The 21,751-nt window shown below is 50.1% G+C and overlaps 2 protein-coding genes across 2 annotated transcripts in view; one reads left to right on the top strand and one right to left on the bottom strand.

Annotated features, from left to right (window-relative positions):
* The first annotated feature begins 1,205 nt into the window (after window positions 1–1,205).
* On the top strand, window positions 1,206–5,325 carry LOC147527460 (uncharacterized). Its single transcript, XM_086623132.1, has 7 exons — window positions 1,206–1,214; window positions 1,385–1,519; window positions 2,260–2,398; window positions 2,533–3,875; window positions 4,042–4,092; window positions 4,744–4,916; window positions 5,229–5,325. The coding sequence occupies exons 1-7, from the start codon at window positions 1,206–1,208 to the stop codon at window positions 5,323–5,325; spliced, it is 1,947 nt and encodes a 648-aa protein (XP_086479258.1).
* A 1,370-nt stretch (window positions 5,326–6,695) lies between these two features.
* Window positions 6,696–21,751, bottom strand: part of CEP250 (centrosomal protein 250) — a 32,199-nt gene continuing 17,143 nt past the window's right edge. Inside the window, 16 exon segments of the mRNA XM_086623131.1 lie at window positions 6,696–7,202; window positions 7,854–7,904; window positions 8,071–8,184; window positions 8,604–8,763; window positions 10,459–10,941; window positions 10,943–11,225; window positions 11,228–11,497; window positions 11,500–12,994; window positions 14,246–14,400; window positions 16,798–16,918; window positions 17,447–17,574; window positions 18,003–18,315; window positions 18,910–19,069; window positions 20,310–20,611; window positions 21,037–21,180; window positions 21,506–21,640. Coding sequence (XP_086479257.1) covers window positions 6,915–7,202; window positions 7,854–7,904; window positions 8,071–8,184; window positions 8,604–8,763; window positions 10,459–10,941; window positions 10,943–11,225; window positions 11,228–11,497; window positions 11,500–12,994; window positions 14,246–14,400; window positions 16,798–16,918; window positions 17,447–17,574; window positions 18,003–18,315; window positions 18,910–19,069; window positions 20,310–20,611; window positions 21,037–21,180; window positions 21,506–21,640 — 4,602 coding nt within the window. The 3' untranslated portion in view covers window positions 6,696–6,914.

Raw genomic sequence — 21,751 nt, 5'->3', positions numbered from 1 at the left:
TCAGCAGCACTTCTCTCAGCTGCAGATCGCCGGGAGCTGGCTGGAAATCCAACTGCACACGGTCACGCAGGCCGAGGAGGTGACACAAGGTGAGCACGTCGTGTGCTTTGTTTTTGGGGATCCCACTGCCCAGGGGAGACGGTATAAAATCAGCTGTGTGTCCGCCGTGCTTCTGCGGAGTCGGGGGGCTGGAGGCAGATCCCTCCTGCACTGAAATTCCAATGGCTTAAGGTCAGTAAAGCCAGAACCGTTGTTTGTGTTGACTCTGAATCTTGCCATTTGTCGTGTTGGCAGGGGAAGTCAAGTGCCTCCAAGGAAGCTGGAAGCAGAGAGATCTGGCATGAACCAGCAACAGGAAAACATGGCGGAACAGCTCCTGCGCAGAGAAGAGCGAAATTACAACATCTTCGCCCTTCGGGACGCTCATCCCGAAGTTGAACTGAACCAGCTCCTGCGAGACGTGGTAGGAAACAGTGTGCTTCTGAGTTCTTCAAGCCAGCTTCGGGGGCTGGCTTTAGAAGGACATAGCCTGAGCGTGTGACATGGCAGCCATCCTCTGCCATAGGCCCAAACTGAGTTTGGAGCACTGAATGCCCAGGAGGATGGGTTTTTGCTTCGGGGGGGCAGGGAGGGGTGCCGCAGGGTCGTTGACCAAAGAAAAAAGCTTTTAAAGCCTCCCCTGAAATATTTCGGAGCAGTCAAACAGAGGTGTCTTCTGGGCGGTGTTTTGAGTCACCTGCTGGAAGCTCTTTTGCGCCCAGACCTCCTGTGCCAAAGCAACCGTGTCCTGCACGCAGAGTCCTCCTTGTGTGCTGCCCAAAGGCCTCTTTGTGCAGACTGCCCAGGGGCAGCAGTGCCCGCAGCTGTGTCTGCAGGTATGGAAAGGGCAGGGCAGCGCTCGGAGATGGCAACGTGTCCCTGGGATGTCAGACCTTTCCCAAAGCCTGTTCAGCACCCTAAAACTGATGTAATTTTCAGCACCCCCCCTTAGAATTGCGGAGTTTTCTGAAGGAACTGCCAGCTGCAGCCCTCTGGCAGCCTGGCGTTTTCTCTGCTGCCAGCTGGGTGCAAAAGTGGCTATTGAAAGGCAAACGGACAGCAGAAGAGGAGGGAACCCCTCAGCAGCAAGGCCCTTGAGAAATGGCACGCATTTGGCGTTGGATGGCTAGGAGTTTGTGGGAGATTCAGTCACAGGTGGACCGTGGATGGACCACGTCCGTCCTGCCAGTCTCATGAGGAAGCTGTGTCTGCAAGGGGGCCGATGGTGTCCTAGGAGACCAGCAGCACAGTGCTCTGAGAGCACGTGGGCCCGTCAGTCTTTGAGTCTTGCCACACAAGTTTTATGTGGGAAGTTTCAACCCATCTTCTCTTTCTTTCTGTGCAGATCCTGCTGGAAAGGGAGCGTGCGAAGAACGTTTTGTTACGGGAGCTCCGCCAAACTGAGGAAGAGCTGACACAAACCTGCCAGCAGGTCGAGCAGCTCAGGCAGGAGCTGGCAGAGGCGCGACAGTATGGGCAGGTGAGCCTGGCTAGTAGGGCAGGTTGGAGGAACGGGCGGTTGGCAATCGGGCGTAAGGGGAGGGAGGCTGTGAGCGCCGGGTAGCAGAGTGCAGGGCAGCCACAAGGCTCTGAAACCAAAGTGCTGGGCCTGAGGAGGCAAGGGCTGGCGCAGGCACGGAAAGCACGGAGCCTGGTGAGCTCCAGAGACGAGCAAGAGGAAGGCCGGGTGCCAAGGGAGGCAGAGCTGCGTCCCCCCCCAGCAGCGCAGACCTGTTGAACTCCTGGACAAAGGGCGTTGTAAATAGAGCAGGTGTAGATGGGGTCAGGGGGAGACTGGGAAAGTTCTCACAAGCTGCAACAGCGCTGGGGTCGGGGAGCCATCCTGTAAGCCTGCCCTGCTCTTCGGCTTTCTTGCCTGGGTGCGCGCTTAGAGGCAGCGTTCCGTACAGGAGACGAGCCTGGACTTTGGAGCCAGTGCAGCTGTTGTTACTGGATCGATATTTTCCCACTTGTCCATTTACAGTCCCTCCAAACATCCGTTATGGACAGAGCCTGATAAGTGCAGTACAGTTCTGAAATCTTTTTTGAGTGGCAGTAGAAAATTGGCACTTGTCAGGGAACCCAACTGAATCGCTCCCGTTTTCTAGTAGAAGCTCCAACTTGAGCCCTTGACTGCCAGTGAAGCAGGAGTTCCCATCCAGTAGGAAAAGCAAACCTACGTAGATGGAATTACTGACTCTCTCTCTCCCTGTTTTGCAGCGTGAACACGAGATGCTGCAAGAAGTGACAGACAAACTGACAGGGGAGATGCGTCTTCTTCAGGAAGCAGTCGCAGCCTCGGAAAGCCGAGCAGACAGAGCGACAGATGAGAGCCATGCCCTTCAACAAGAACTGCAAAGTACTCTGTCTGTCTTAAAAATGAAAATGGGCAACTGGAAGCGCAGAGGGAGAAAATCCAGATGCTCGAGAAAGAGGCAGCAGAGGGAAGAGCTTTGCAGGAGGCTCTCACTCGTATGACCACCATCCTGTCAGGGAAGGAGAGAGAAGTGGAGCTGTACCAGGAACAGATCCGAGTGCTGGTAGAGCAGAGAGAAGTGCATCTCAGTACTTTCGATCAGGTTATTAAGGCCATGACAGAGAAAAACCAGACCATGGGATTGCAGAAAGAACAGATCCGGGAGCTGGAGGAGCAGCGAGAAAAACAAAGGATTGCTGCCAGCAAAATGAGCCAAGAGCTGGAAGAGAAGGACCGGGAGATCAGATCCCAGCAAGGAGTGATAGCGGAGCTGGAGAAGCAGCAAGAGATGCAGAGGACTGCTCTCAGCAAGATGAGCAAAGAGCTGGGAGAGAGAGACCGGGAGATCAGATCGCAGCAAGGAGTGATAGCGGAGCTGGAGAAGCAGCAAGAGATGCAGAGGACTGCTCTCAGCAAGATGAGCAAAGAGCTGGAAGAGAGGGACCGGGAGATCAGATCCCAGCAAGAACAGATACGGGATCTGGAGCATACGAAAGGAAGCTTGAAGGAGAAAAACGCAGAGCTTGCGTCTCTGACTCAGCGGATCCACGAACTGGAAGTGTTCCTTCGAGAGCAGAAGGAGGTGGAAGGCAAGCGGGCCAAGAGTCTAGAGCAGGATCTAGACAAAATGAGCCAACTGTTGGAAGCGAACCATTTGGAGCTCCTCAAGCAGAGAGAGCAAATGAACATGTTCCAGCTTCGTGAGGAAAGCCTGAAGGCAGCACTAACATCGTGCCAGAAACAAGCGACCGTGCTTGAAGAAAGGGTGAGGCAGAGAGAGGGAGACAATGCCACTCTCATGCAAAAGCTCCAGCACCAAGAACAAGAACTGAAGACCTTGCAGAATCTCCAGCTTAGGCTGAGGGATAAGACTGAGGAGGTTAGACAGCACCAAGAGCGAGGGAAGCTCCTGGAAGAAGCCTTGCGTGATGAGAGGGAACAGAAGACCAAGGCTCAAGGTGACCAACGAGAGTTAGAAGAGGAGATAAGAGGTCTTCGGGAAGCTCTCCGGCATGTTCTGCAGACTCTGACAAAGAAGGATGAAGAGATCAAGTATCAGAGAGACAGAGTCCGGTATTTAGAGAAGACTCAGAGAGAGAGAGAACATGATCTTAGGAGGCAGAATGAGCTGGTGAAAGCATTAACACCAGCTTTGCCATGGAGAGCTGAAGGGGAGACCCTACGGAAACCAATCCGGAAAGTCCAAATCTGTGAGGAAGAGGAAACAGAGAGGAGGAGAGTTCTCCAGGAGAGAGAGCGCAGGAGACTGACGAGAGATTGCATTGGTCGGTCACTGCCAGACGCACGTGGGTTTTCTCTGCCTGAGTCTACCCAGCACGAGGCACCTGCTTCTGGACAGGTGAGGAGAGAATCTGACTGGGTGGGAGGAGGCTCTGGCCGTACAGAGGAACGCTGGCAAATCCCAGTGGCCGCAGCCCCCGGGACAGACCTAAGAGAAGTTGAATGTGGACCATGGCCCTGACCAAACTGGAGACCAAAAAGAAATGCTTGTGTTTCCTTTGCAGGAGGAGTCCCAGGCGTGCTGCCGTGGTCAACTGGCCGAGTTGCAGGAGCAGGTGAGGAGCAGGAAAGCTCTCGTCAGAAGCCGCTGGGGCTGTACTGGTGGGCACAACTTTGCACGCTGCCACAGCCCGAGTGGTGTTTGGCTGTCCGGGCGTGAGTGCAGCCGGAGGTGGAAATTCCCAGCCAGCCACATCTGTTGGCCGTGGCCAAACAGCATCCTTCACCTGGGTCTGGTGTCTGGCTTGCCTAAAGCTCAGGCAGGGCGGGAGAGGGATTGGAGGAAATTCAGAAACCTGAAACTCAACGGGAAAGAGAGGATATCCTGAGGACGTTCGCCTTGACTGGAAAAACGGAGGTGCTCTGCTCCAAGCTGGTCCTCAGCAGGCTACTTAGGGCAATCGTTGGGGTCTGGGAAACAGCGGAACTGGAACTCGGTCTCTCGCTTCCTGGGAGATGCTCTTAGCGTGCGTGTCACGTCTCCGTGCCGTGGGTGTGAATGCTGTGCCAGAAAGGGGCTCGGGATGGTTGGTCACGTGAGGTCAGTTCAGGGTGACTCTGGGAACTTCTTGCTTCATTCCACAAGGACAAAGTGTTGGCCAGGGCTGGAGTTAGAGGGTGCATCTTCCCTGAGAGCCGGTACTGCGGAGCTACGGATGGTCCTACCAGCGTGGGCTTGTCTGAGCTCGGCCTTTCGCCTCTTCCAGGTGTCCCTTCTGCAGAGGCAGCTGGCCCGAGGACGACAATCCCAGCAGGACTATACTGAACGCTGTGCCAAGACCAGCCAGGAGCCGTCGGACCTTCACCAGGAGCTGCCTCGCTCCTCAGCAGCTGTGCTCAGGGAGCCCGAAGCTGCTGCTCTGGGGGCAGAGTCCCAAAGGCTGGATCAGTCTCTGAACGCTCTTTTGCTGCAGAGGAGCAGCCACAGCATGGCAGCCATCCTCTGTCCTGCCCTTCCCAGACACACGTGATGTGTGACAGTGATTGTTTATTAAAAAGAGTTTAAAGAATATTTGCCGGACTGCGCTTTTTGAGTAGGACAGATCAAGCGGTGGGTAAAGATGTGGCTCAGGAAAGACTCTCCTAGTTCTTGACTTGCACAAGTGAGCTGTTAGGAGCTGTCGCCTGACTTAACCCCTTTAGTTCCCACCAGTTTCCTGGGAGTGCACTGGAGGTGTCTACGCCATTCCAGGCAACCGATGGCGGCTATGCCAGTGCCCACTGTCAGTGTCAGCGTCTCTCGCGTGCCGGCCCGAGGGCCGGGGGCGCAGAGGGTGCTCAGTGGGTGAGGCGGCAGCAGGGCCCTTCCCAGGCCGCAGAAGCTGGTGAGCCCCAGTCCCTCGGGGCCGACCCCTCGGGCGGCTGCGGGCCGGAGCGCGGCTCTCGGCTCCCCGGCGGTGGCGGCTGTCGGGGGCTCAGCGCGGTGCTGCTGCCCTTCCCGCAGCTGCAGCACGGCCTCAGCACGGAGGCACGTAGCAGCGGCAGGGGGGACCCGGCCCCCGGTCCGGGGTCGCCACCGCCTCCTCCGGGCTGCACCCACTGCCCATGTGTTGGGCATGTTTCCTGCCCTGTTTGTACTTAAATTCTGCCCGTAATGCCAATGCCACGTGAAAACTTTTCTCCAGAACTTTTGGAATCGGAGTGAGCATTGATAAGCTTGTGAGAAGTAAGGAAGTGGTTAGAAAGTTTTGCTTTTGCCTAGAGTTGATTAAGAAGGCAGGACAAGGACACACAGTTAAAAAAAATATATACATAATCCCCGAAAGCGGTGGAAAGTACATTGTAAATCTCTGAGCACGGTAAACTCCCTGCCCGAGGTAACAAACTGATGGACTGAAGCAGCTGGAACCAGAGGAGGAGGGAGTTCATGCTGATGAAGACTCCTGACTTCATCCACCTCCTGCCCCCGGGACGACCACCAGGACCAACTGCGCACGGTAGGAGGGGGGTGTAAGGCAGACTTATGTAAATAACTTTGCAGGACTAATTGTAATATCTCCTCCCTGTCCCCAAAATCATAATGAATATGTAAAAACATTTGTGACTTCGTAACGGATTAGAGTGTAAATCACCCCGACGATGGTGTCGGCACGTCTCTGGCTCCGGCCATGCGCCCAGCGCTGGGATCTTTGCTGCACTGACTTTGTCCCCGAATAAACTACGTGAAACTATTTTCCTGGGCTCGTTTCTCACAACCTGATTACCTTTTAACTAAATTCCAAGCCAAGTTGCCTTAAGCCTATGTACTTTTCCAGGTAACGCTTTCTGTGGCACTCAGAAAGAGTCTTTGTGCACCAAACCCAACCCTGTGGTTGAAGGGTCTCAGTTCCCGGGCTGAATGATTCTTTTTTCCCCCCTATTCTGTTTCTCCTGGTTTTGGAAATGAGAATATTTTTGCATTAAAAACTTTAAACCTGGAGCACCTGCCAAAGAGAGCAGGGGAGTAAGAGGACATAATTGCAAGATTTCTGCTCAGAGCCTGTAGAGAGCAGGCTTGTAGAAATAAGTTTATTTATAAATAAAACCAGACAGAAAGTGTTTGTATACAGCATGGAAACAGAGGAATTACCTAATGGGGAGGGCTTTGTGGAGACATGAGGCATACTGTGATGGAATGCTTTGGAAAAGGAAGAAATTTTACCTGCTCATCAGGTTCATCCTGCTTTTCCAGGCCTATGAGTGACCCCATCCACACAAGCCCACATCACTTTCGTCCCACCACTGCTTCTGCTGAGGAAGCTGCAGTGGACACTGAGCTCTGAGCTTTTAGCTCACTTCAGGACTCATGTCTTCAACCAAGCCCCCTGCCACAGTGTCACCTGCTGCAGCAGGTCCCCGACTTGACTCCTGCTGATGCATTTACTGTACACGGGTCCTGTTACCTCAGGTCATCGCTTCTGGCAGATCTGGCTGTTGAATGCAACGGCTGTCTCTCAGGAGACTGATGGTCCAGAGATACAAGTGCCAAGTTAAGGTTCAGAGATCGATCCAGTTTCCGGGTCTCTGCCTCCAGAACAGCAGCTTCGGGCTCCCTGAGCACAGCTGCTAAGGAGTGAGACAGCTCCTGGTGAAGGTCCAACAGCTCCTGGCTGGTCTTGGCACAGCGTTCAATATAGTCCTGCTGGCATTGTCGTCCTCGGGCCAGCTGCCTCTGCAGAAGGGACACCTGGAAGAGGCGAAAGGCCGAGCTCAGACAAGCCCACACTGGTAGCACCATCCGTAGCTCCGCAGTACCGGCTCTCAGGGAAGATGCACCCTCTAACTCCAGCCCTGGCCAACACTTTGTCCTTGTGGAATGAAGCAAGAAGTTCCCAGAGTCGCCCTGAACTGACCTCACATGACCAACAATCCCGAGCCCCTTTCTGGCACAGCATTCACACCTACGGCACGGAGACGTGACACGCACGCTAAGAGCATCTCCCAGGGAGCGAGAGACCGAGTTCCAGTTCCGCTGTTTCCCAGACCCCAACGATTGCCCTAAGTAGCCTGCTGAGGACCAGCTTGGAGCAGAGCACCTCCGTTTTTCCAGTCAAGGCGAACGTCCTCACGATATCTTCCATTTCCCGTTGAGTTTCAGGTTTCTGAATTTCCTCCAATCCCTCTCCTGCCCTGCCTGAGCTTTAGGCAAGTCAGACACCAGACCCAGGTGAAGGATGCTGTTTGGCCACAGCCAACAGGGGTGGCTGGCTGGGAATTTCCACCTCCTGCTGTACTCACGCCCGGACAGCCAAACACCACTCGGGCTGTAGCAGCGTGCAAAGTTGTGCCCACCAGTACAGCCCCAGCGGCTTCTGACGAGAGCTTTCCTGCTCCTCACCTGCTCCTGCAACTCGGCCAGTTGACCACGGCAGCACGCCTGGGACTCCTCCTGCAAAGGAAACACAAGCATTTCTTTTTGGTCTCCAGTTTGGTCAGGGCCATGGTCCACATTCAACTTCTCTTAGGTCTGTCCCGGGGGCTGCGGCCACTGGGATTTGCCAGCGTTCCTCTGTACGGCCAGAGCCTCCTCCCACCCAGTCAGATTCTCTCCTCACCTGTCCAGAAGCAGGTGCCTTGTGCTGGGTAGACTCAGGCAGAGAAAACCCACGTGCATCTGGCAGCGACCGACCACTACAGTCTCTCTTCAGTCTCCTCCGTTCACGTTCCACCTGCACGTAGGATAGGAGAAAGTGTCACAGACACCTGTCACCAACCGAGAATCAAAAGGACCTCTGGACATCATGGCAAGGAGGTTTCTGCTCAGACTCTGTTAATTGCACCAGAGAACGTTGGGGGCAAGAAGCACTCCAAGTAGGCTCTGGAAGAGAAAGAGCAAGGGGAAAGAGTTCCTGATCCAAGAGTGTCAAGTGTGTGTGCATGGGGACACGGGGGCAAGGGTGGTACTGCAGTGAATGTGCATTTGTGAAGGCAATGGAGTGCCAGAAGAGAGAAAATTCAGAAGTGTGCGTCCACAGCAGGGAGTGGGAGAGGGAAGGAAACAAGCAGCGGAGTCCAAAGTGCTGTCTGTGAAAACATGCCATGTTCCAGAGGAGCATGAGGCTTATGGAGGCACGGAAAGCCTGTTTACCTGCTCAAGAGTCCTCCTGAGCTCAGCATTGAGTTGCTGCAGCTCAGTCTTCTCACATTCCAGCTTTGCCAGTGTTTCCTGCAGATGTTCCAGCCGCTGCAACAGGAGTCTCTTCTCCGAGAGCCATGAGAGCTGCTCCCCTTCTGCAATAGCCTGCTGGGTATACAGAGAGGAGATTATGTGAGCTGGCGCCACATCATGGTCAGGAGGGCCTGAATCAACATGCTGGGAGAGTGACGGGACTCTGGAATGTGCGGACAGTGCGAAGTTTCTTCCTCTCCTTCTCCACAGGCCAAAACAACACACACTCTTTCTAGAGGGTCCTCCTCCAGATCACCTTGGAGAAATGTAGTTGTTCGTTCTGGACATGCTTCTTGTTCTGTTCAGTGCCCCCATCCTGGTTTTGAGAAAGGACTGGAAACAGTTTCTATGCAGCCACTTAATGATTTACATGTAGTATTTCCAGCTCCCTCTCTCTCAGCCATTTCTTGTCCATCAGGAAGACTTCCATGTTTATATGTTTATCTTAAGGAAGCTACTTAACATCTTTGGTCATCCTTTGACCTTCCTGTTCTCCTATCTAGAGTTCTACTCTGTCCTATAAAGCTTAAAAATATGCAAGATGTAGGTGAAGCCTGTTTTTCTCCAGTGAGAAAACACTACGGTTTTGTTCTCTATTCCCCTCACCTGTTACATCATCATTACAGAACTGCTCTATGAAAAAAGTCACATTATCAGCCAGGGTCTGTGCACTGCTCTGAACCCACTCAAGAGCCACCTCCGCTCTCATAGGTTTATAGAATCATAGAATAGTTAGGGCTGGAAGGGACCTTCAAAGGTCATCTAGTCCAATCCCCCTGCAAGGAACAGGGATATCTCCAACTAGATCAGGTTGCTCAGGGCCTCAGTTGCTCTTGGCCTCAAGTTTCTTGATGAACTGCTCCTTGAAGGAATCTCTGACAGCATCTATAAATGTAGTCTTGCTATCAGCACCATACTGATCTATACGGATGCAACTGCATTACCTGATCTAATGCTGTTGCATACCTGATCGATATGGATGCAACTGAAATCTCCCATTGTTTACATGTTTCCTGTCCTTATCACTTCTCTGCTTCCCAGCAACAGATCACAAAGCCTGATCAGGCTGGTAGCAATATTTCTCAAGTCATGTATAAATGTATAATGCACAAATGCAGTATTTTATTAGTGGCATTTTTTATATGCCTGCGCACTAACATAATGCTAAAAGTATTGGCAGAGGCCCAGGAAAGTTTGGAGCACAGGCTGTTGCAGCAGTTCCACTAGCAGGACCTGGGTCAGATCACCTTGGAGAAACCCACACAAATTTGCCTTCATGCTTTCTGGTCTGTGGCACAAGCAGGTCCTGAACGCGCAACGAAGCCTTTAACCTGATCAGGCAACAGTCCCAATTCCGTTCTTTCAACACACCGGAAAAGCCGTACCTCAGAAACCTGCACCTCTGAAAGCATCCTCTAAGGTCCACCAGTGCAGCTGCTGTTCAGCCATTGTTAGAAAATTCTGCTGAGTTTAGTTCAGTAGTTTGGTCAACCCTGCCCTCCCCTTGCCATGCCAAGTCCTAACCGTGGCGCGTTGGCAAAGCTTGCCTGGGTGAGAGACAACCAATTACTCATCCCCAGCTCCTGGACTTGACTTCATTTTAGCAGCAAGCTCTGTAGCTCATTCAGTAGTTTTGGGCTTACAGAAAACATACTAGAGCAGGTGAAGGTTCTCTGGCTGGAGCTACACAGACAGGCAAGCCTGCTGCTGCAATCATGGTGTATTTGGCCAAGCAGGACACATACTTATGGGAATATATGTTCCCATATCTCAATGGGAAACATCAGTAGAAGCCTTTAGAGACATTGTAGTTGACTGACAATCAATCGCACTGCCCACATGATGATGAAACCGGTCCGTGTCCCTCTCTGAAAGCATACTCTGCAGGGTGGCTATTTCTTCCCTCAGAGTCCTGTTGGCAGTTTCAGTCTTGGAAAGGGCAAGAGTCAGTGCTTGTGCCTTCTCTTTCCATTTGACTTCCCTGCTTTCAGTCTGCTTCAAGGTAGCTGTCACACGCTCCAATTCTTCCCCCTTTGCTTTCTGTTCATCTTCCAGTTGTTGGGTTAGCTCCTTCTGCCTTCGCAAGAGATGGTCTCTCTCCTGGATAACTCTCCTCCTCTCTGCTTCCTCTTCCTCCCAGGTTTGTGGTTTCTGGATTGGTTTCCGTAGGGTCTCCCCTTCAGCTCTCCATGGCAAAGCTGGTGTTAATGCTTTCACCTGCTCGCTCTGCCTCCTAAGCTCTTCTCTCTCTCTGAGACTTCTCTAAATACCGGACTCTGTCTCTCTGATACTTGATCTCTTCATCCTTCTTTGTCAGAGTCTGCCGAACATGCTGGAGATCTTCCCGAAGACCTCTTATCTCCTCTTCTAACTCTTGTTGGTCACCTTGAGCCTTGGTCTTCTGTTCCCTCTCATCACGCAAGGCTTCTTCCAGAAGCTTCCCTTGCTGTTGGTGCTGTCTAACCTCTTCAGTCTTATCCCTCAGCCTAAGCTGGAGATTCTGCAAGGTCTTCAGTTCTCGTTCTTGGTGCTGGAGCTTTGCATGAGAGTGGCATTGTCTCCCTCTCTCTGCCTCACCCTTTCTTCAAGCACGCTCACTTGCTTCTGGCACGATGTTAGTGCTGCCTTCAGGCTTTCCTCACGAAGCTGCAACATGTTCATTTGCTCTCTCTGCTTGAGGAGCTCCAAATGGTTCGCTTCCAACAGTTGGCTCATTTTGTCTAGATCCTGCTCTAGACTCTTGGCCCGCTTGCCTTCTACCTCCTTCTGCTCTTGAAGGTCCTGCACCTGCTCTTGCAAAGACACTCTCTCTTATCTCTAGCTTCTAGAGAAGATTCAGCATGTTCTAGTTTTTGCAGCAGGGCTTTAGTCTGCATCACTGCCTCCTGCTTTTGCTCTTGAAGCTTAGAGATAGCCTCCTCCAGAACCTCTATATTGTTGTCTCTTTCTTTCAGAGTCCGCTGTGTTGCTTGAAGGTGTTTTTGCTCAGCTTCATGCTTTTCATCCTTTTCCTTGCATGCCTCACATTGCTTTCGAAGGGATACAATTTCTTGCTCTTGTTCCCTTAGTGTCACTTGAAGATGCTGCAGAATTTCCTTCTGCTGTTCAGAGTCTTGCACTTGTTTCTGGAAGGCCTCAATGACTTCCTTCTGAGATTTGATCTTGAAATCCTTCTCTTTCAGTATTGCCTTAGTGCGTTCTAAGTCTCTGTGTAAGACATGCATCTGTACTTCTCTTTTTTCCTCATAGCTCCTGGCTTGTTGCTTTTGCATGTCCAGGAGTCTGACCTTTTCTTTTAAGGTTTCGAAGGTCTGCTCCAGCTGGTCACGGACAGTCCTTAACTGCATTTCCATGACTTGATCACCTTCCTGGATTTGCTTCTGTTGTGAGTCAACCTCTTGATCTTTGTTAGATAAAGAAATTGTGATCTGTTCTACTTTACCATGAAGCTCTTGCAGATAGCCCTCTTGCTCTTCCTTGTACTGCTGCAAGAGTCTTAACTGATCCCTTTGACAATCACACTCCCTCTCTCTGTCCTTAAGAACTGCCCTTAGGTGTTCAAGGCTTGTGTGCAGAGATTTCGCCTGTTCTCTCTCCATTTCCAGTTCTTGGATTCGCTGAGTCAGAGACGCAAGCTCTACATTTTTCTCCTTCAAGCTTCCTTTTGTATGCTCCAGATCCCGTATCTGTTCTTGCTGGGATCTGATCTCCTGGTCCCTCTCTTCCAGCTCTTTGCTCATCTTGCTGAGAGCAGCCCTCTGCATCTCTTGCTGCTTCTCCAGCTCCGCTATCAGTCCTTGCTGGGATCTGATCTCCCGGTCCTTCTCTTCCAGCTCTTGGCTCATTTTGCTGGCAGCAATCCTTTGTTTTTCTCGCTGCTCCTCCAGATCCCGGATCTGTTCTTTCTGCAATCCCATGTTCTGGTTTTTCTCTGTCATGGCCTTAATAACCTGATCGAAAGTACTGAGATGCACTTCTCTCTGCTCTACCAGCACTCGGATCTGTTCCTGGTACAGCTCCACTTCTCTCTCCTTCCCTGACAGGATGGTGGTCATACGAGTGAGAGCCTCCTGCAAAGCTCTTCCCTCTGCTGCCTCTTTCTGGAGCATCTGGATTTTCTCCCTCTGCGCTTCCAGCTGCTCATTTTTCATTTTTAAGACAGACAGAGTACTTTGCAGTTCTTGTTGAAGGGCATGGCTCATATCTGTCGCTCTGTCTGCTCGGCTTTCCGAGGCTGCGACTGCTTCCTGAAGAAGACGCATCTCCCCTGTCAGTTTGTCTGTCACTTCTTGCAGCATCTCGTGTTCACGCTGCAAAACAGGGAGAAAGAGAGTCAGTAATTCCATCTACGTAGGTTTGCTTTTTCCTACTGGATGGGAACTCCTGCTTCACTGGCAGTCAAGGGCTCCAGTTGGAGCTTCTACTAGAAAACGGGAGCGATTCAGTTGGGTTCCCTGTCAAGTGCCAATTTTCTACTGCCACTCAAAAAAGATTTCAGAACTGTACTGCGCTTATCAGGCTCTGTCCATAACGGATGTTTGGAGGGACTGTAAATGGACAAGCGGGAAAATATCGATCAAGTAACAACAGCTGCACTGGCTCCAAAGTCCAGGCTCGTCTCCTGTACGGAACGCTGCCTCTAAGCGCGCACCCAGGGAAGAAAGCCGAAGAGCGGGCAGGCTTACAGGATGGCTCCCCGACCCCAGCGCTGTTGCAGCTTGTGAGAACTTTCCCAGTCTCCCCCTGACCCCATCTACACCTGCTCTATTTACAACGCCCTTTGTCCAGGAGTTCAACAGGTCTGCACTGCTGTGGGGGTACCACCTCCTGGCATTTGCTTGCACAGTGGCTCTCACTACCTTCATCAGATGACTCTTGTTCTTCTCTAGGAAGAGAGAGGGAACGATCGCTGCCCCCTCTCTCCTTGCCTCTACCGGGTAGAGTTTTCATGGCACCATTCTCTAGAACCCCACTGTTCCTTCCTGAAGGAGTAAAATAGAGATTTGGACACAAAGAATTTCCCAAACCAAGCCATGTAAATAGAGACAAATTTGAAAATTACTTTGACTACAGCTTCAAGGGCTGAAACCTTCAGAATTGAGGGAAATAAACACCCTGAATCATAACTGAGTTTTAGATTACTACAGCATCTTCCCCTGCTTCTTCAGAAGAGTGAAACCAAAAAACAACCACTGCTATAAATACTACTCTTTTGATCCTGTAGTGGTCTCTCCATATAGTTTGTGACATCGGTCATCTTCACAATCTCGCCTTTCTGGACTATCTTCTCCTACTCAAGGTGATGACCCTGCTAATTCAGCTACGTGGCCTGGCAGGACAGCAAAAGTCCCCAAAACAAGGAAGGATGAATGGAAGCAAGGGGAAAATGAGGGAAACTTGGTCAGCATTTGCGTGCTCTCTTATCTTCTCAGATTTGGACTGAACCTGTATGAGACCACCCAAAACCAGCTCTCCACTGGAAAAAGTTGCTCCTTAGATTTATTAACTAAAGGCCAAAACATAGGTAAGATATGGCCCTTTATGGCATCTGCCAGCCTCACCTGGACATCCTTTCTTTGCTTCTCAGCGCTGTCAAGTTTCCTTTCCAAAGACGCCACCTCTTCATGTAGAGTCATTGCCTTCTCCTTTAGAGCAGTGGCCTCTTCCTGCAAGGCAGCTTGTAGAGAGTTCTTCCTGCATTCTTCCATGTGTGTCTCTGCAGCAGTAAAGATGAAGAAGGTGAAAAGCAAAGCAAAATCAAACTGATTTGCATCCTACAGAGAAAACATCATTTTCTTATCTGCCTGTCTGTGTTTTCCAGGCCCCAAGCCCACAAGGACTTTCAAAGCAGACATAAATAAAGAAAACTTTCAGGCAGAGAAAAAAAGAATGAAAGTGGCAAGGTTCAGAAGAATGGAAATGTTTGCTCTGCTGCTTGCTGAAAGGCTAGGGCGAAGGGTATGGCAGCACATCACCCACAGTGTTAGCAGCAGGTTGAACCAACATTGATGAAACAAGGACAGAGACAGTGAGAGTCAGATCTAGCGTCCTAAAGGAAAAGGAAGAAAAGCAAAGTGAAGACTGACTATGACACAGTTAATTGACCAGAAGACTTAAGAGACATTAGAGAAAAGAACAGATGTCGATGTTGAGCCTGAAGATGCACTTTGGTGTTTGTCCAAAAGAATGCTAGGGGTATATGTTGTGCACTGGTAGAAAAAGAAGAAAAGAAATACTCAGTGATACTAGGACAACAGCAAGACAAGAACAATTGAGCATCACACCATTACCAAGACCTGAAGCAAGAAGGACTACAGCTTGACAGGAACTGTCCTGGTTTCAGCTGGGACAGAATTTCTTCTTTTTAGCAGCCAGAAGAGCTCTATGTTTTGTATTTAGTCTGGGATTCGTTGTGAGGAGAATGTTGACAGTGCACTGATGTTTATAGTTGGCACTGAGACATCAAGGACTTTTCATCTTCCCACGTTCTTGCCAGTGTGCAGGAGCACAACAGGCTGGGGGGGAGCATAGCCAGGACAAAGGGTCCACAACTGCCCTTATGGTTTGAACTTAGACTAAATTGGCCAGTGAAGTGTTCCATATCATGCAGCATCATGCCTAGTTTAAAAATGAGGGTCAGCCAGAAAGAAGGGCAATTGCTCTTCTAGGGGCTCTCACTCTCGGACTCTCAGAGTACTCTCTCTCTCTCTCCCCCTCTCTTTTTAGGCCTCTTGCTCATCTGGGATTGCAGTGTCAGGACTTACCTGTTTTGGGATTGTTAGTCTGGGATGAGAGGGGTCTTGGTCACCGGGTGGTGAGCAATTACACTGTGCATCACTTGTTTGTATAGATCATTATCATTATACATCTATCTATCTATCTATATATTCATATATTATTAGTATTAAATTGTTCTTATCTCAACCCATATGTCTCTTTCCCTTTTCCCCTTTAATTCTCTTCCCCATCCCCTTGGGGTGGGGGAGGGTGAGTGAGTGGCTGTGTGGTGTTTAGTTGCCGGCCGGGCTAAGCCACGACAGGAACTAAAACTAAATAGCCTAGCCTAATAGACAGGAACTAAGGAGGGAAAGAACTGACCAGTGGGATAAACAGGATCCATCCAATGGCAGAATTTAAAGTATATAAGCTGTTAATCACGTGTAATGTAAGTAGTAAAAACTATGGATGTTCCAGAAAAAGTGATGATCTAAGGCCTGGAAAACTCCTGTACAGAGTCTGAAAAATGATCAGCAGTTCCATCTAGGAGAGGGAACATGACGAAATACTGAATGGTTAAAGGCACTACGTGAGCAGGTGACAGCCGGTGGGGGAGGCAATGAGCAATGCCCACATTTCCCCGTTCCTGTAGTCTGAGACAAGGAAAACAAGACAATGAGATAAAAAAGTAATTCTGATGTGGACAGTGGGAAATGACAGAGAAAGGAGCAGGGATGCCTGTCCAGCTATGATATAGAGAGGCTAATAGCCCTGGAGGCTCTGGGATGGCCTGGAGATTAGAGGAAGAGGTGACTGGTTACGTGTGAAAAACTTATCGATAAAGCCAAGGTGAACATGTTACCAAAGGCACAAGTAAGAAGTGGCCAGGGAAGTAAGAAATTGTGTTTGCTGTGGCTGTGAGCTCAGACAGCAAATCAGTATCGGCAAGAAAATGGGTAAGAAGGATGCAGACGCACTAGGTACCAGGTAACTAAGAAAAGCAGAAGAAAGGGTGCAATAACACAGGAGCTCAACACTGAACTAATGCTCTGTCAATCTGCCATGAAGAGGAAAAGGAAGTCCATGAAGACAAGGCTCTTTGCAGGAGTGTGCGGAGAGGGATGCTGTGAGGCATCAAGCTACACCTACGTAGCAGTGACACGTGACCTGAAAGGCACCACCTCTGCACAGGTACCGCCAGTAGCACTGCTAGATGTGCTGCGAGCCACCGGATCTTTCTCTATAAAAAGCTTTCATTGACAGTTCTATAGATACGTCTCACGCTTGTTTTTCTCCTCTTCCCATCTCTGGGCACTACACTTTTCCTCTGTGTGGTATCAGAGATCCCTGCTGGTGAGACAGGATGGGGTCAGTGGCTGGAAAGGAGAAGCTGTACCTTCCTGGCTTTGAGCCAACTGTTTCTGCAGCTCCTGATTGCAGGCACTGAAATGGTCCCTCTCAGCTTGCCTCTTGCTCAGCTCCAGCTCCAAATCCTGTATCTTCTTCCTCGCATCATTCTGGAAGAGGTAAGAGAATCATAGAATTTCTAGGTTGGAAAAGACCTTAGAGATCATCCAGTTCAGCCGTCCCTAATCCCCCATTAAACCATGTCCCTAAGCAGTTCATCCACCCTTTTCTTAAACACATCCAGGGATGGGGACACAACCACCTCCCTGGGCAGCCTATTCCAGTGGCTGACAACCCTTTCAGAGAAGAAATTCTTTCTAACATCCAACCTGAACCTCCCCTGACTAAGCTTATACCCATTTCCTCTTGTCCTATCACCCATCACTAATGTAAAGTATCACCTCACAGAGCCACTGCTGGCAGGAGACAAAGAGCTACCAACACCAAGGCAGAAATAGCCAAGGCAGGATGGGGCAGCTGGACAGTGATGGTAGATGTGATCATGATTCTCCTTTCTCCCCGTGGCAGCAAGCCAACCTGGCCTACAAGAATTTACATCCATTCTGGCTTTGACACTCTGCTTGTTAGTTCAGTCCAGTGGAGGGACAGGATTTCTGGGTACACTAGACATACATTACCAGGTCTTGCTGAGTCTGCTTCAGGTGCTGATGCAGGTCTTGTAGGGCTGCTGCCACTCTGTCCACTGTGAGCTCTGCTGGGAGGTCCTTGGCTTGAGAAACACTTAGATCCCAGACATGGCCCTGTTCTGAAGAGAGAAAGACATTCTGTTTCAAGCTTTAATTGAAGGATCTCCAACAAACAAGGCCTCTTTACATATAGAAGGTGGCAGTGCCTTTGACGTCGTCCTAGAGCTCACATTACAGCAGGATGTGTCTCACAGGCCAGTGTTATTTCGGTGACCGCTAATGTCAGCACTGCCCCAAGGAAGAATGCATATGTCCTTATGACTTGACATGACTTGGGCCCTATTTCATTCTAATGCTGGTCATTTCTCCACGTGCAAACATGGACTTGTCTTTCCGCAGGGATGTCAGAGACTTTCAAGACTTCCCAAGACTTCATCCTTTCAGTTTAGGCTGACTAAGTCTATCGTATCGGGATTACAAAGAACCACCCTCCCTCCATCTCCTATACGTGCTCTATAGACTTGTCAACCCAGCCGCCCACACTTGCCTGAACTCCAAGTGACTAAGTCTCTGCTGTCACAGATCATGCGGTGGAGAACCAAGTGCAGTTTGTCCAGCTGGGACTGGGCTTCACAGTGGGCACTGGTAGCCCGCTGACACTCTGTGGCCAGCGTCTTTGCCCTGTTCTCTGTGCTACAAAGGCTCAAACGCAGTTCAGACATCTCAGCCTCCAGCAGGTGCAAAGAGTCCCTCAAGCACCTTTCGCCCGCTCGGGACTCCTCCAGATCCCGTAGCAGTTGCTTCTCTTGAGTTGCCAGGCCAGCCTCCTTCTCCAGCACTACTGCCTGCAGTGACTGTATCTGTAACACAGATGCACAGAGCCTCAGGGACAGTGCTGCTGCCGAGGCAGCAGAGCGGGAAGCAGCAGAAGGAAAGAAGGATAAATTACTTGAAGCAAAAAACATACTGCAAACAGAAAGCACAAAGCCAAGGATTCAAACGGAGCAAAATAAGCTAGAAACAAGTATCTGGAGGCTAAGGGACCAAAAGGAAGTTTCCCCATCCCCAAAAGAATGGTCAAACTGTCAGATTTCCAGGCTTCCCAACCTCAGGAATGAAGGGGGTGGCAGGTGAATGGGGGGGGTGTGTCAGAGAGAGTGAGAGCGGGTGGCTGGCAGTGGCCGACAGGGTAGAAACACAACAACATTTGTAACGGAGATACTGAGAAGTTCCAAAGGAGTCTTCTGTTTCTCCTGAGAGATTTAATGCCGTGAACCAGGACAGAATAGGGGAAAACATAGGCAGAACACAGCAGATCCAGCCTTGACCTCAACATGCAGTCTCTGGGCAGAGTACAGGAGTGTATGTTGTTGGGAGAGGAAACAAGTTGAGGTCTACAAGCTGAAGGTGGTATTCTATGTCCCTGGAGAAGACGATGCTAGTGCGTAAGTCACCTGGTCGTTGAGCTCTTGTATTTCTCTTCTGTGGTCTGAATGGAGCTGCTGGGCTTGGTGAATAGCAGAAAGAAGCTGAGACACCTCGTTGCGCTGGGCAAGGTTGTTTTCTTCCAGGGTTCTGAGGCTCAGTTCCTTCTCTTCCAGAGACAGAGTCAGCCTGAAAGAGAGAGCATGCAACTCATTACTACATGGTATATCATTTAATAAAGTCTTAAGACTTCCACCACCGAGGGGAAAACTGCTTTGTCTGCTGAGGTTTGTCTGAACAACTAAGCTGCTAGTTCAGTCCTATGCCAGGTCAGCAGTCACACCCAAGCATGTGCCCACCAGGCTTGTTTCCACAGAAAAAAGGTGAATTACTGGCTAAATACCACCATGTTTTTTGAGACAGGAATGTGAATATAAACATAAAGTCTGGAAGACATTAGAGAAGAGGACAATTTTACTTTTGACTAATGAGACTCCAGGGAGAGGTTTTGTCAACAATGAAGAGGCACTGTCTTCCCCTAGCTTGTATGTCCTGGTAGGAACAGCAGCACCTGACAGCAAGGTGATCTTTGGGGAGTTTCATAAGAATTGTCAGCACCCATATTACTTTCAGCTAGAGAAACAAAGGCCAATATCAGAAGTGGTAATGGAGGCTTGGAGGAATCACTCCGGTCCTTATATAGATGCAGGATCCCTCACAGGGGAAGCAAGAGTGCACTGCCTTTTATTTGTCTTCTTCAATGAGGATATGTGTTGAAGACTGGCAGGACTTTACCAAGTGAAGTGGCCTACCTACCCTCTCTCTTCTTTCTTGCATTCCTTGGACAGTCAGTAACATTTGTAAGGGTTGAGGCTGGCAGGGATCCTGCTCCAGCCTCTCCAGACACCTGTTGGCATCTTTTGAGGAACGAGGAAACAGATGGCAATTAAGAAACATTCTTGTCTCTTGGGTGCCTCAGAGGGGAATCTGGCTTAGTTCAAAATCCTGGTTTTAAAGATGGCTTCGGCCAAACAAAAGTATCAGGACGGAAGACTGACACAGATCCCAAATGTTTAAAGTTTACTGGATCGTGGGTGGAGCTGATGGATCTACGTAGCTCATTATACTGCAAGTTCGTGTGTTTCAGGCTTGAAAGTTTCATTTAACAGTATTAACATGCCAACTTAACAGAAGAACACCTCGTTTTAAGGAAAGGACTACTCCAAAAGCCATTGTCTTCAGAAAAACTGTAATTGAAGGATTAAGAGAAAAGAAAGTGAAACACAACATTAAGAGAATGAAACATATCTGCATGGATAGTTCAGAACTCTGCTTTGTAAAAAATGCTACCAGAGCCACTTGTATATGCAAAGATCTGAAAGAGGGAATCTGTTAAACAGAACGGAGAGTCTTACAGGCTTTCATTTACCTGGCTTTTTCACTCTTTAGGACCTCCAATGAAGCCTGAAATTCTGCGTTGTGACGTTCTACTTCTTCCCATCGACTCCTTTCACTCTCCAAGGACTGCAGGCACAGTTGCAGCTCCTTATTCTGATGTTCTACCTCCTCCCATTGACTCCTCTTCTCCTCCAGGATCTTCTGGAGGTGCGCAACCTCCAGCGCCTTCTGCCTCGACAGTTCCTGTGCCTCACTCAGATCTTGCTGAGCTTTGCAGACAATCATTTGCTGAGACTCTTCAGAGGCTGCTAGCTGAGATGTCAACTCTTCCACCTCAAGTAAAACAGAACCAAACAGTCAAAGACTGTCACTGCCAGCCATATCATGTACTGTGAGGAAAGGGAAAGAACAACTTTGAATTTCACCCTATCGTGAGAGTACCAGATTCAAAATGGATATAGCCAACTTGTTTAAAAATGTAAGACAATCACCATGTTCATCTGAAAAAACACCTTAAAAACCAACAGAAATAAATTCTGATGATTGCTGGCAAAGAGACAAAAGGACTAGCCCATCTGTCCAGAGCAGCAGCTGAGATTGAGCTGACCAGTAAGTCTCCTTCAGACCAGCTGAGATGGAGACCACCCTATGATGGTGGTCAGAGGGATTACCCCATCAGCCTGCTGCTCTGCAATGGAAAGGCAAGAAGAGGAGAGACCACCTGTTTGACGACTGGACTAGCTATTGATGTTTGTCACCTGTTTTTGTAGAGCATCCCTCTGCTGAAGGAGGATATTCATTTCCTCTTCGGTGGTTTGGATTTCTTCCTTGTGCCTCTTCTCCACTGCCTTGATCGTACTCTGACTTTCCTGCAGCTCTGCCTGCAGCTTTTCTGTGATGTTCTGTAAACACAAATGGAGAGCATGTTACTGGGATCTGCCATCAGGTTCAGCTTTTTCCTCTTTCTGTCTCAAAGTCACATTCATTCAGCCACTTCTTTGTGCTTTTCTACCTAGCTCTGCTTCCTTCCTCTTGCTCGTCTCTGGAGCTCACCAGGCTCCGTGCTTTCCGTGCCTGCGCCAGCCCTTGCCTCCTCAGGCCCAGCACTTTGGTCTCAGAGCCTTGTTGCTGCCCTTCACTCTGCTACCCGGCGCTCACAGCCTCCCTCACCTGACGCCCGATTGCCAACCGCCCGTTCCTCCAACCTGCCCTACTAGCCAGGCTCACCTGCCCATACTGTCGCGCCTCTGCCAGCTCCTGCCTGAGCTGCTCGACCTGCTGGCAGGTTTGTGTCAGCTCTTCCTCAGTTTGGTGTAGAGTCTCTAATAAAGCGTTCTTCTCACGCTCATTTTCTAGCAGGATCTGCACAGGAATAAAGAGAAGACGGGTTTAAACTTCACATTATCTGCCCCCTTGCAGACACAGCTTCCTCATGAGAATGGCAGGACGGACGTGGTCCATCCACGGTCCACC

Source organism: Tauraco erythrolophus, chromosome 18, assembly GCF_009769465.1.
Source record: "Tauraco erythrolophus isolate bTauEry1 chromosome 18, bTauEry1.pri, whole genome shotgun sequence".
Classification (NCBI taxonomy): domain Eukaryota; kingdom Metazoa; phylum Chordata; class Aves; order Musophagiformes; family Musophagidae; genus Tauraco; species Tauraco erythrolophus.
This window is presented reverse-complemented; position numbering and strand designations above follow the sequence as displayed.

Coding starts and splice junctions, on each gene's coding strand:
- LOC147527460 (XM_086623132.1), top strand. Junction 1,520..2,259: donor AGGCGCGACAGTATGGGCAG/GTGAGCCTGGCT, acceptor CCTGTTTTGCAG/CGTGAACACGAGATGCTGCA. Junction 2,399..2,532: donor CCTTCAACAAGAACTGCAAA/GTACTCTGTCTG, acceptor CCATCCTGTCAG/GGAAGGAGAGAGAAGTGGAG.